Source organism: Ixodes scapularis, unplaced genomic scaffold, assembly GCF_016920785.2.
Source record: "Ixodes scapularis isolate PalLabHiFi unplaced genomic scaffold, ASM1692078v2 PGA_scaffold13__105_contigs__length_92229423, whole genome shotgun sequence".
Lineage (NCBI taxonomy): Eukaryota > Metazoa > Arthropoda > Arachnida > Ixodida > Ixodidae > Ixodes > Ixodes scapularis.
This window is the reverse complement of record NW_024609839.1, coordinates 87,183,641-87,195,721: the sequence shown is the minus strand read 5'-3', so window position 1 is coordinate 87,195,721 and position 12,081 is coordinate 87,183,641. Positions and strand designations below refer to the sequence as shown.

Sequence of the window (12,081 nt, the reverse complement as noted above, 5' to 3'; positions counted from 1 at the left end):
GGCATTTGTAAGACGTATACTTCGTGAACTAGAGCAGGAAGTTCGAATTCGTGTTTCTGATGTTCATTTACTCTTGTCGAAAATGCCCCACTTGCAATCTTGGAAGTCTCTGCATGGTGCCGAGCGGTCATTTCCAATTGTTAAAATATTAATGGGAAACGGGATGTTTCTGTCGTGCTTCCCTGCAGACTACGGCAAAATGCGAAGAGATCTCGAAGTTTCTTTTATGAAGGTCATGCTCCACTGATTTAATTGAAACGAACCTCTCGTTCTCTCACACAGCCCTTGGTGGTAGCGGAAGGAGCCCACTTTGCTTATCTGTCCTTTGCTAAACGCTGTTCCCTGTTCTCTGGCGTCTCATTGCGATGTGTGCAAGAAATTTGGCGATTGACCGTAGACATTATTTTTCTAAAACTGTGTAGTTGCGTTCCGCTGAGGAAAGCGGCCTGCTGGCATAGGCTATGACGTGGTCCTGGTTGTGTTGGTATTGCGCGACGACGGCTCCAACGCCGTGCCCACTGGCATCCGCACTCATTCATGTAGCTGCTGAATCGTCAGAACGGCCGAGGATAGGACGTGGCGCAAGAGCAGCCTTCAAGTGTGGAAACGATATCTGCTGTTCATTGTGCCAGATGAAATACTGTTTTCTGTTTGTTTGTTTTTTATTGAGGAGCATGGTGAGTGGTTAAGCGATCGAGGAAAATTGTACAATAAAGCGTCGGAAATATGAACAAAGGCATTAGATACTTGCCACAAGGGCCTCTTTACGAAGTGCGTTCTCTGTTGAAACCGATATGGAATCCCTGAACAATTGCGGACACAAGCGAGGGCTAGCGTTCGATCGCACCTCGGCTTCGCGAGCCCTCGTACACAGGGTGTCGGAACCACCCGCTGGCGTCTCTTTCACGCTCCGCGGTGTCCGTCGGGGAATGCAGTGTTATCGTACATAGTAACGACCATTCCACACACCTCGCCGTCGGCGCTATGGCTGAGTGTCCGGCTCTTCATGTCCCGGGTTTGATTCCCTTTGGTGAACATTCGGAGCTTTGTTCTCCCTTCTCAATTCATACACTTACTACTCTCTCCCCTATACATTTCGTGTAACTGAGCAGAATCTTGCCGAAGCGGTTGCCAAAGGAAATTTTTCAAAAAAGCAACGTTATAAGTTAAAATATTCGCATTGAACGATATAGTGGCTACGTCGGTTGACTGCGCCGGTGGGTTTTTTCCTATGCATTAGAAATTGCGTCATCTTAAGCGCACAAATAAACAACAACTGAATAACTCTCGGCTCACGATTCATTGAACCGGGGCAGAATTCCAGTGAGGCGAACGGAAATACGAAACTCTCCGTACGACGCATTTGGTTTTACGTAATCCTGCGAGGGTGGGTTGCATGCAGGGTGATATTAAAACTTAAAACGTCACATTGTTATAGTAGAAATTGTCTCGATACTTTATAAACATATTGTGGGCGCACCGATCGAGTTCCATTGGCGCCTCGGGGTTTATGCCGCGGGTGTCAAACTTCGACCGGACGTCGTACAACCATGATTGTCCAAACACTGCTGTGTGGCTTCATTTTCTTTACTGCAGCTTTCGTAAGTCGAATCAACTACTTTTATGCTCCATTCCTAATGACGCTTCAATTTCAACCGCGAAGCGGATCCGCTCTTCATTGTCATTTGCGCGTGAATTTGTACTCTTTCTTTAAGCGACCGTGCTCGCAACCGCTTTGCGGATGCTGTTCAGACGCCAATGTAAATACGCCGTTAAGACTTCAGGTATTACGAGCATTCTATTGCGTATGTTCATAAAAAAAAAGACAAAAATTACTTGGCATTCGACAACTCCGATGGTAGAAATTTAAAAATCGAACGGCATTATTTTCGCATGACTACTCGAGTTGAATTTTAAACTTAAATATTCGCAGAGCACTACTTTGCAATATACTTACTTACCTAAGTGAATATAGCGCCCACTTTCACCAAATATTTGATAAGATTCTAGAATTCGACAAATATTATACCATCTAGATTGTAGATCATAAAAGATCTAGAGACAAACTTGCGAAATTTTTAAGACAAACAAAGTGAACGACGAATCTTGCGGGATCGGGTTTGAATGATTAATAGACGCCGACAGAGCATCCAGGATGATGTGCGGATGAGTGGGCCGTTTTTGTTCACGCACATTAGACCCTTTTCAGAAGTGTAGTTCCCTTATGTACAGGCTTTGCTAATTATTCGAATCCGCCATTCTTTACGCACGTATTCCGAGCATGCATTTAACACGATGTTTGCGTCAGCATTTGCCAGGGACTCCTTTTCCAGGCACAGGCTTCGTACCAATGTTGCTCGATGAACTTTTGGAAACGGTCAGTTCGGTGGAGGAAGTAAACAAAAAACTTCAGGAGAACCGACGCCTTACAGCTTTTTATCTCACAGCGTAGACCCCTGATGTTTCAAAATAATCGCTCCACAGAATAGTTACAAAAAAATCTTTAAAAAGCTAATCGTTTTTCCAGTGAATATTCAAGAACCTTGCTCGGAACTCAGACGGCTGACTTCTATCATGAATGTATCCACGCCCTTGTGCCACAGCATGACAAAAGCCTAAAAGGAGCCCGCAAATGAAAATTCAGCTTGTGACCTATTTTAGGTATTACCTCATTGATGGTTCGGTCTACACGGGGAACAAACAGTAGCCACGAAATATTAGCACTTCATATTTTAACTCAAAATGACAAAAACAGCTGAACGTTTCCTGGCGAAACAGTGTGTAGAAGACGCGCCCACCACTGAAATCACCGTTAACTATTTGGTGATTGGTAGTCGGCAAGTGCCGTTAACATTTACTTTGTTCACGCTAAATAACGTCTGCCGGTCCGCAAATCATCGTTATTTTTTCGAGAAAGCGTTCTATTCGGCAAGAAAGATGGAAAACAGAGAAGAATATCATTCAAATGTGCAGGAATAAAGGGAAAAAAAAAACAAGACACGCCCGCATCACCGCGGCGGAACCAACCGTCGCGCATGCGCAGTAGTGCTGCGATCGCGTTGAGCTCATTCAACGCTGCCCAGCTAGCCCTAGCGCGGGCGCCCATCGTCCCATCGGGAATCAGCGTGCCCGGCTTTCACTTCAGCGATTTGTATCTGCCGTGTGTCGTGTGCTATTCTCGCCGTTCAGTCTGGCGCCTTCGTGTTTCTGTGTCGGTGTGCGCAACGTCTGTGCGCTTGATCGGGCACGTCTGTTCCTGGACGGCTCTACGCGCTATCCCGAGAAACTTAGAAGGCCTTACGAGTCGGACGCGATATCACGGGGTGTTAGCCAAAGCTAGAAGCTCGATAACGACCCAAAGGCAGACTTAATAAGAATCCAGGACGACCTCGTGGTTGAGATACGTATGATTATGTGCTATTCGCATCTCGCCCGCAGTCATTTCCTTTCGAAACAACCAACGCCGAATGGTTGCAGTAAAAACAAGGTTGGAACCCGGAATGTTTATTTGGGGTGGGCGACAATTTTGAACACGTAAACGGCGCAATTTAAAGATTATCCGATCCCTCTATGTTATACAGAAATCAACGCGGAAGGTTTCTGCGAAACAAGAGTGCACCAAATTCGTCAAAGCCGGCCAACGGATGCTTTGACGGACTCAACACTCTAATTTCCTATTTATTTATTTTTTTCGCGGATTTTTGTGTGACATTCGATAAAAAGTTTAAGTGAAGCTGAAAGACGGTGAGAGTGCAGGCGAGCTGGTGGTAGCTAATCATGTCGTATTACACCTGAGACTGCGGTGGAAGAAATCGGAAGAACTTTCAGTAGAAGGAACAGACACAGAGAACGTCTCAAAAGAGACGTTCTCTGTGTCTGTTCCTTCTACTGAAAGTTCTTCCGATTTCTTCCACTGCAGTCTCAGGTGTAATACGACATGAAGCTGAAAGAGTTCTTTAAATAAAACGAGTTAGAAGTGAATTCCAGAGCATTTTTATCTTGTGAATCTGAATAGCAAGTTCGTTTTCCACGGAAATGTAACTAAACGCGAGAAAACACGAAGAACCTCCGACCAGTCGTTGCGCTATAAAAGGACCTTTCGGGCGTCAAGCGTGTGGGCGTCGCGCGCAATCGCAGGCTAGTCTAGTGCCTTCTCCTGCACTGACACCAGCCGTGACATCTTCCGACTTATTTTCTTTTTTTAACAGCAGTGCGTGTGTATAGCCTTCATAGGCGCTGAAGACTCGTGAGAGCGGAGATTCCGAAATCTCCTTTTTTCACGTAACGCTCCGGGAAGAAGGATCATTATCGGCACATCGAAAATTATTTTTTGCGGTCTTCGTTCACCGAATTTAAAAATAATCCAGATATTCGTGATCCTGAAGCCCAAATGAAAACGATACAGGTCCTCTTACCCAAATAGAGATACGCTTCTGTTTCTTTTTAATGCTTATTTGCACTTGTTATTCCCAACATTCGCTCTTATTTGTGTATTTTTTTACGAACCTATCGGCTGCAACTGCCTACTCTGAATCGCGGCTTCGATCCCATCGCGCTGTATTCTATGACGGGGTGCGACGAAGTGGAAGACAAACAGCGTTTTACGCCTGCGCGCGTTGGGTTCGCCCAGACCGAAGTATAAACATCCCAAGTCCATTGGTAACGCCGATCGTGTTCAGGGCCTGAAGTTACGACGATGCAAGGGGCTTTAGCGACGATGCCACGATGCGAACACGTAGTCGGCAAGGCGGACATGAGCCTAACCCGCAGCCATTTTTGCTCCAACCCTCCACTCATTTAATTCTTCCGACTGTGCCACCGAAGAAAAAAAAAATATTGCCTCTTCTTCTAATTTTAATTCGCTCATAACTCCCAAGATAATTAGAATTTACGGAAATACATTTTTTCTCCATGTTACTACGTTCAATGAGGTCCGTTTCCGCGCAAATACCGAACCAGTTCGAAAATCACTGGAGAGTAACATAAACACCTAAAGAAATTTCACTAAACATTCGTTAAGGTATGCAAACTCTATTTAAGAAATAAAGCCACGTGCGTCTTTGGAAGTTTCTTATTGCAACACGAAACATTTATTCTTGATATACCACTGAAATATCTGAATTATTAATATCATAAACAATAAATTCCTGCCATGTCCTTAAAATACTGTATATAACGTTCTGTGGCCACCACAATATGTATTTTATCATCAATTTCAGGCTTCGAATGTCGAAGACGAGTCGAATGGTGAAGGTGTTGGAGGTGAGTCGGCTTTTTATCCTCATATTTTTTTCAACTAGATAATGTGCGTGACGCGATTTTACTTTGATTTTTTCTTTTGCGTATAAAAAGAGGCACACATCTCCTTAGCGGTGCACCTTCGACTATTTCAGTAAAAAATTACGATGACATTTTCACACAACATTCACTTACAACCTAAAAACGCTGGGTGTGACCGATTATGTTCAAGCTTCCTGATTCGTGGTTCGTTGTCCACCGTTTTTATATTCTCATTGGCAGCTGAGGATTTGGGAGACACTCAGAACTTGCTGCGCCCTGTGTTTTTTAAGGTGTAAGTGGCATGCAGCTTGACAACTGGCTGCATTGTGCCTTATGGAATGTTATTTTTTTTTTTTTTGGTTAGAGTAAACACCTACATAAAGTGGCTGGAAGCTCGCAGCACCCAGCTGCTGTCCGCGGGAGCTTGAAAGTATGTTAACAAATTTTCAAATACTGAGCAAGGTGTTTCTTTTTAATAATGTTTCTTTTTTGTAATAGATAAGTCGTGTATTTCTGTAAACATGGTATGATTCAGGCGGGTGTGACGTTACGTTACTCGGTCCTGATTAATACATAACGTAATGTTGAACGGGTTTGCTTATTAATTATGCTTTGTTTCAGCATCGGTGAGAGAACAGTCAAAGTTTACGTGAAACGGTGATACATATTCACAGAAGAGCAAGAAAAAGCGCATAGTCACGGCACATTCACAGCATTTTATTGATTTAGCAGGGATTAACATACAGAGAAAAGAAAGACCAACGCCGTGACGTTGCGTTTTAGATCCTTCTTGATTGGACTCTGTCTCGTAGCACTCTCACCTACAGCGAAACGTTGTGCAGTATTCGAAAATATTGATAAACCCTGCGTGAATAAAAAAGTTCAAGAAAAAACAAAAGAAATGACAGGACCATGCCTTCACAACTGCAAGTTTATTCAGCAAAGAAGATATACATGCACACTGCACTTCTACTTCGCATGAGCGTGCACATTCTTAAGGTCATTGACAACCTCCGGAACTCAGGACGTGGTGGGTACAGAACAACTTAACATCGCTTCGCAACCAATCGCATAGCGACGTTAACTGATAACAACGCCAAAGGAAGAATCACGAGCCGTGGACATAATGGGCGCGTCTTAGGTTTATTAAGCAGTCGCTGACTCTATACTTGGTTTCAGCTGAGGTCCAAGCGCGGCCGATGTTATGAGCCGGAGGGCCAATCAAACAGCGAAACAGGCACAACGTCATGGCGTGCCCTCTGCAGTTGATAGGACTAGCCGGTATTCGCTGTCTCTCTGTGCGTGCTCCTCCGCCAGCTATTCCTATCAAGCGCAGAGAGCACGCCATGGCGTTACGCATTTTGCGCTGTATGATTGGCCCTTCGGCTCATAACATCGTCCGCGCCCGGACATCAGGTGAAACGAAGTATAGTCACTCTTCGAACGCGTTCCAGCATCTAGTGCCGGCGTCCGCCTTAGAGCTAGAGTTCTACGCTTCGACGTCCCCGAAGGCTGGCTTACACAAGTGGAACCCTCCCTTTTGCTTAACTAGTATGCGTCAACTAGCTAGCATTTGCGACGGTGGGTCTCTGTTTTAAAGATAAGGCCGTGTCGCCGGCTCCTGCCCTTTGCCTCCCTTTGTTATCGTTACTCTTCGCGTTGTTTTTACCATGGACGTTAACCAAGTTGCACAACATTACTTTCTGGTATGAATATTTAGTTTATTTGTGTTTTATTGCTCTTTCTATCGTTGATAATAACATTTTATATTACGAAACACGTGTGAGCAATTTAGAACTGACCACCTCGACCTGCTTGCTCCCTTTGCTTCTCTCTGCAGAGACCACGACGAAGGTCTTCGATCTCGAAGATGCATTGAAGAAGTTTGTTCATATTTTTCAAAAGGTGTACAACGTCCGAGTGAAGTGGACTGATATGAATTCGAGTAGTACGGAAATGAAAAACCTTTTCAAGACTAAAAGGTAACTAGAACTTAGCCTTACCTCTCACAAAATTGGAAGTATATTACGACCTTTTTACTCCGCGCAATGTCTCTTTTTTCGAAGCCGTCCTTACACCGCGACGCTATCAATATAGCGTTACTACATGTCGTTTTTTATCTTTGATATTCACATCGAGGGATTCTGCTGCAAACCCGAAGCACATGATTTTTCTACACCGCTGAAAACAACAAAAAGAAACACAAAAAGTGATATGCTAAAGCTCTCTAATATGAGGTAAGACAACATTTTAAGGGAAATAATCAGTTCAGTTGAATAAAAAAAAAACGCTAAAGGAAGTGCTTAAAGGCTGACAGACCTGGAACTAAAACACGTTTAGCTGCTATAAACTGCTAAGAAATGAAATACGTTACGACTTGTAATTATTAAAGGACGATAATCAGACAGTGCATTTCACGTTAGTTTTGTCTTGCCCACCACCTGCCAGCGAGAGTATGATAGCTTCACTTTCACTGATCAACGGCTTATTGATTACTCGTTACTTTGAAAATGTAGCTCCGTTTTCCTTTAAGCTGAGAGTGGAAGGTTCGTCTTCAGCGCGATTTCTTCGCTTGCTAACACGAGTGTGAGCGCGAAGGCACGCGGAACCAAAGCACTGCACAAGCCAGTGAGCTCGCGCTGAAGGCGGAGCTCCTATTCTCAGCTTAAAGGGACACTGACAGGGTATTTAAACTCGCTAAGGTTTTTATTTGTACTTGACATATGAGAGCCCAATTACCCAGAACACAATTTGCGGATCGAAATGTGTGTTCTTTCCTCCCGAAACCCGCGTCGATCAGGAACTGGTCGGTTTAAGTCGGGCTCACTCTTTTCTCCATTGTCACGGGGCGTAATCTATTCACCGCATTCGGTGGGAGTTGGTACCACGAGGGCGCCACAGTATTTGGTGCCCCAGTAGACTTCCGGTAGTGTATTTATTTCTTCTTCAGTAACACACAGCGATCGTAAAATAAGATTTCCCTTCGGAGAGGTACGTGTGATAGGTTTGTAAGAACCTACGCGCTTTGTAGAACGTAGTACAAATAACAAAAGGATGTGTGACAAGAGGAAAAGAAGAGGAAAACCGGAAGCGCGCAGGGGTCCGCCGATAGTGGGCGGCAGCGAGCTTGTTTGCAAACAAACATTGGTGAATATTTATTGCATTTATTTATTGTTTAGCAACCACTAAATAAAATCATAGTCCTGGGTCATCGAACACGCACGCTCAATATTAAAAATACAAAAGTAGTGTGATACCCATTTTCGTGGCTCATAAAAAGTCGCAAATACGTTGATTTAAAAAAAAAACAGTTGCACAGCCACGTGACATTCGCCAACTCTCTCGTTCTCTCTATATATTCTTCCTCCCCAGTCCAGTTTCCGTTTCGGTTTTGAGCAGTTGCATTTTTTTAACTTTATTAGAAATATTCGTCATGCTGTAGCAAAATATTGATTGGGTAGTTTTCTGACACCACAAAAAATCAAATGGCAAAACAAAAAAACCGTATCTCCACGTGGTGAATGATGTTGATTGGGGCGAAGCTCTGGTGGTGCTTGTCTGCGTAGACGCTGAGCCGCAGCGTGCCGAGCCTTTCGTTCGTTTTCATCCATGTCACGCTGCGGTCAAATGCTCAAATGCGTATATAACCACGTTCCACACCACACATTCTCTTTCTGACATGGATGAAAACGAACGAGAGGCTCGGCATGCTGCGGCTCACCGTCTACGCAGACATGCACCACCAGAGCTTCGCCCCAATCAACATCATTCACCACGTGGAGATGCGGTTGTTTTTTTGTTTTTTTTGCCCTACACGAGCACGGGAGCACGTGCTCACGTGCTCGTGATTACATGAGCGTGTGAGCTCACGAGCAGGAGCAGGTGCACCCGACGGCGGACGGACATACGGACATGGCTAGCCCCTAAAGCATGTTTGGGGGTGTCAGTGTCCCTTACTATAGGACGTATTCACTGGACGCCATATTTGAGGGCGATGTTTAGAGCGCATGCTCAGAACGAGCTCACATCAATAGCCTGCTAAGACCGGCAACCTTTGATGGTGCTAAATGCACGCTCCTAAAGGACTGCGGAAGCTCCCCGTCAGCACGCGCGCAGCAGCGGCGCACACGGAAATGGCCGCCAGTGAATACTCCCTATTGGCAATGTGAGCGATCGAAAGCGTCGCTGTCGTCGGCCCACCACAATTGGCCGAAGTCTGACTATGACGTCAGCGAAGGCTTTCTCATCGACGGAAATAAGAGGAATGTAAGAACTTCAATTCTGAAGGTGTTGGCAGTGTTTCTTTGAGAGCGTTTTGATTTCAGGCTTCCATCATGCCCATTACAAACACCATCGATCTTGTTGTTCGTAAGGTAATGACGTCACGAAAGGTAACCGAACGAGGGCGCCACCGAGACATCTCGCCGCTAATAGTCCCCGACAAAGTGAAAATGCGTGTCTTCTGAATGCCCAGGGTTCAGTAAAGTCTTCCTGACTTTCGCCCTAATTTGGCTGCGTGCGCGTGCTCTAGGTGCACGAGACGGCGAAGCATTGTCAAGGGTAGGAATCTCGCGCTGGAGGTCGGACTTCTCATGCCATTTCCTACCCCAGGTTCAGCACAGTTCTTCGGGCAACATTAAAATGTTTTGTCTTGACTATTTGGGCCTTAAAACCCCGCAAATAACCAAGGTACAGCCAAACTTGACCTCCTTTGGCCGAAGTCTGCGTTTCTTGGCCCACATTCTCCAAACAAGTACAGAAGTTAGGCTTTACTGCCGGTTGTATGGATGTCATCTGGCATCTCTGACCCAAAATCGTCAAACAAGTGTCAGACATACTGGCTTCACTTCTGAGTTGGTTTTAATGTGGCAACTTTGGGCCCAAATTTCCAAACAAATGCCAGCCTTTTTTGGCTTCGGTTCATATCTGGCATTTCTCGGCTCAAGTCTGGCACTTGGGACGCAATTATGTGGAGAGTAGACACTAAAAAACAAAAATGGACTGGTGTTAACTATCGTCTTCTACCAAAACCGCACAAGGCCCAAGTTAGGCCCCTGAGATTGCAAAGCTTGTTTTGCGTTTCTCTGACGTGCTACCTGGTGCCGTTTTTACCTTGCCCATTACTACATTTGGATCATTTTAATCACGCCTTTTATTTTAAAGATTTCAGGTAACAGTCGAAAGGGGCCCTATAAAAATTGGTGAGGCAACAACAATCAGCAAAACCCGCACTCTCCTCTACGCAAATCTCTATGACAATGAAGCGAATGCAAGTCAAACGTATACAGTCACGCATTCTACCAGTCGCAAAGAAAAATCGTCTTACACGGTGAAACTAGGATTCAGCCTTGGCCTTGAGGTGTCGGGAGGTATTTCATTTAAAAAAATATTCGGGCTGAGTGGCAGCGTCGGACTTAAGTTCAACAGAGAAGCTGGCAACACAGACACTCAAACGAAACTCAAGACCTTTTCGGTCGGCACGAGTGTCACCGTTCCTCCAAATAGGACCGTGCAAGTGAAGTGGTACGCCACCACCACTCAAAAAGTACGTGATTTGCAATTTCTATGCACTGTCCAGTTTCTAGAGTCGGTGAGAGTAAAAATGTATGTTTCTGACAAGCAAATGTTACCAATATCAATTATTTGCATTAAAAATTGTGAATTTTTTTTATTATTAGAGCTACTTTGTTTTGCTTATTTCATATATTTGCCCGATCAAATTTCTTCAGGCCATTATTTTCAGTCTTCCCTTCATGATACTTTCTTGTATAAATTTCTAGTCTGTTTTAATCAAAACTAATATTATTATTGACACTCTTTACGTGAAACAGTAGTTAGATGCTATGGGTATTATTTCACAATAAACATCCTTCATGAGTTGCTTATAAGAGAAGTAATGCGTGATCGATATAATGTTGGGAAGCAAGTATTTGAAGCATTTTTTAATTGGAAAGCTAATCTTAGAAAATGGGTAAGCTCTCGTTTGTTATGTTTTAAGAACAGCAACAAAGGAAACAAACAAATGTAAAGAAATTACCACTGTGTGTTGTTATGCCACTGCATATTTTAACTACGACTGGAAAACCTCCAGTAGGCCAGGTACTTCTAAAAAAGAATTAAGAAACAAACGCGCATATGTGATTTACCTCACTTTTTCACGGAAAAACACTCCTTCTTCATTACTGTCACAGCGTATACAGGTACAAAAAGGCCATGTTTTTTTTTGTTTTTTTTTTCTAGATGCAGACATCTCTCAGTGACAGAGCAAATAGCTTATCTAAGCCCTATTGAGTCTCCAAATGCTGCTCTGTCTTTCCAGGATTTTATTTGGACCTGCGATATTACCATCAGTGGATACTTTGCTATCGGGCTCGAAAAACCGTTGGAAAACACCTACCTGCTCATCATTCCAGCGTATTACCTCGCCCTTGTGAACCACGAACTGAAAGTAGTAGGCCCCCGGCACGCGCGCTTCGAGGCTTCTGGTGTATTCACAACAATCACCGTGGAGGAAACTGAAATCTACACAACAGACGTGACGGACACTTTAAAAGACAAAATAACAACGATTTCTGGAAGGTCTCGAATTGTCGGATAAATTTTGTTTTAGAAGCAGGCGCGCGCTTTCGACATTATGTAGGGGCGGTTGCACGTCCGCAAGAATAATACAGGTGGCGTCTGTGCTCAGCATCGCAATACATACCCCCATCTAAGCACGCGTCAAAATTTGTTTTGGACTGAAAAGCATTATGTGCATACAGAATGCAAAATTTATGTGACAAAACTTAGCCCGCAATTAAA

General features: G+C 44.2%; 1 protein-coding gene across 1 annotated transcript; it reads left to right on the top strand.

The window, feature by feature from the left end:
• The first annotated feature begins 1,550 nt into the window (after nucleotides 1–1,550).
• LOC115328381 lies at nucleotides 1,551–11,878 on the top strand. The gene is made up of 5 exons (XM_029989576.2): nucleotides 1,551–1,601; nucleotides 5,220–5,262; nucleotides 7,121–7,262; nucleotides 10,444–10,825; nucleotides 11,600–11,878. Exons 1-5 carry the CDS (start codon nucleotides 1,551–1,553, stop codon nucleotides 11,876–11,878), a joined length of 897 nt encoding a protein of 298 aa, XP_029845436.2.
• Nucleotides 11,879–12,081: the final 203 nt, after the last annotated feature.

What these genes read in the sequence shown, in the direction of transcription:
- LOC115328381 (XM_029989576.2), top strand. Translation starts at nt 1,551, where the DNA reads ATGATTGTCCAAACACTGCTGTGTGGCTTCATTTTCTTTACTGCAGCT. An exon ending in GAATGGTGAAGGTGTTGGAG is followed by an intron (nt 5,263 to 7,120) that starts GTGAGTCGGCTT and finishes TTCTCTCTGCAG; the next exon opens with AGACCACGACGAAGGTCTTC. An exon ending in AACCTTTTCAAGACTAAAAG is followed by an intron (nt 7,263 to 10,443) that starts GTAACTAGAACT and finishes TTTATTTTAAAG; the next exon opens with ATTTCAGGTAACAGTCGAAA.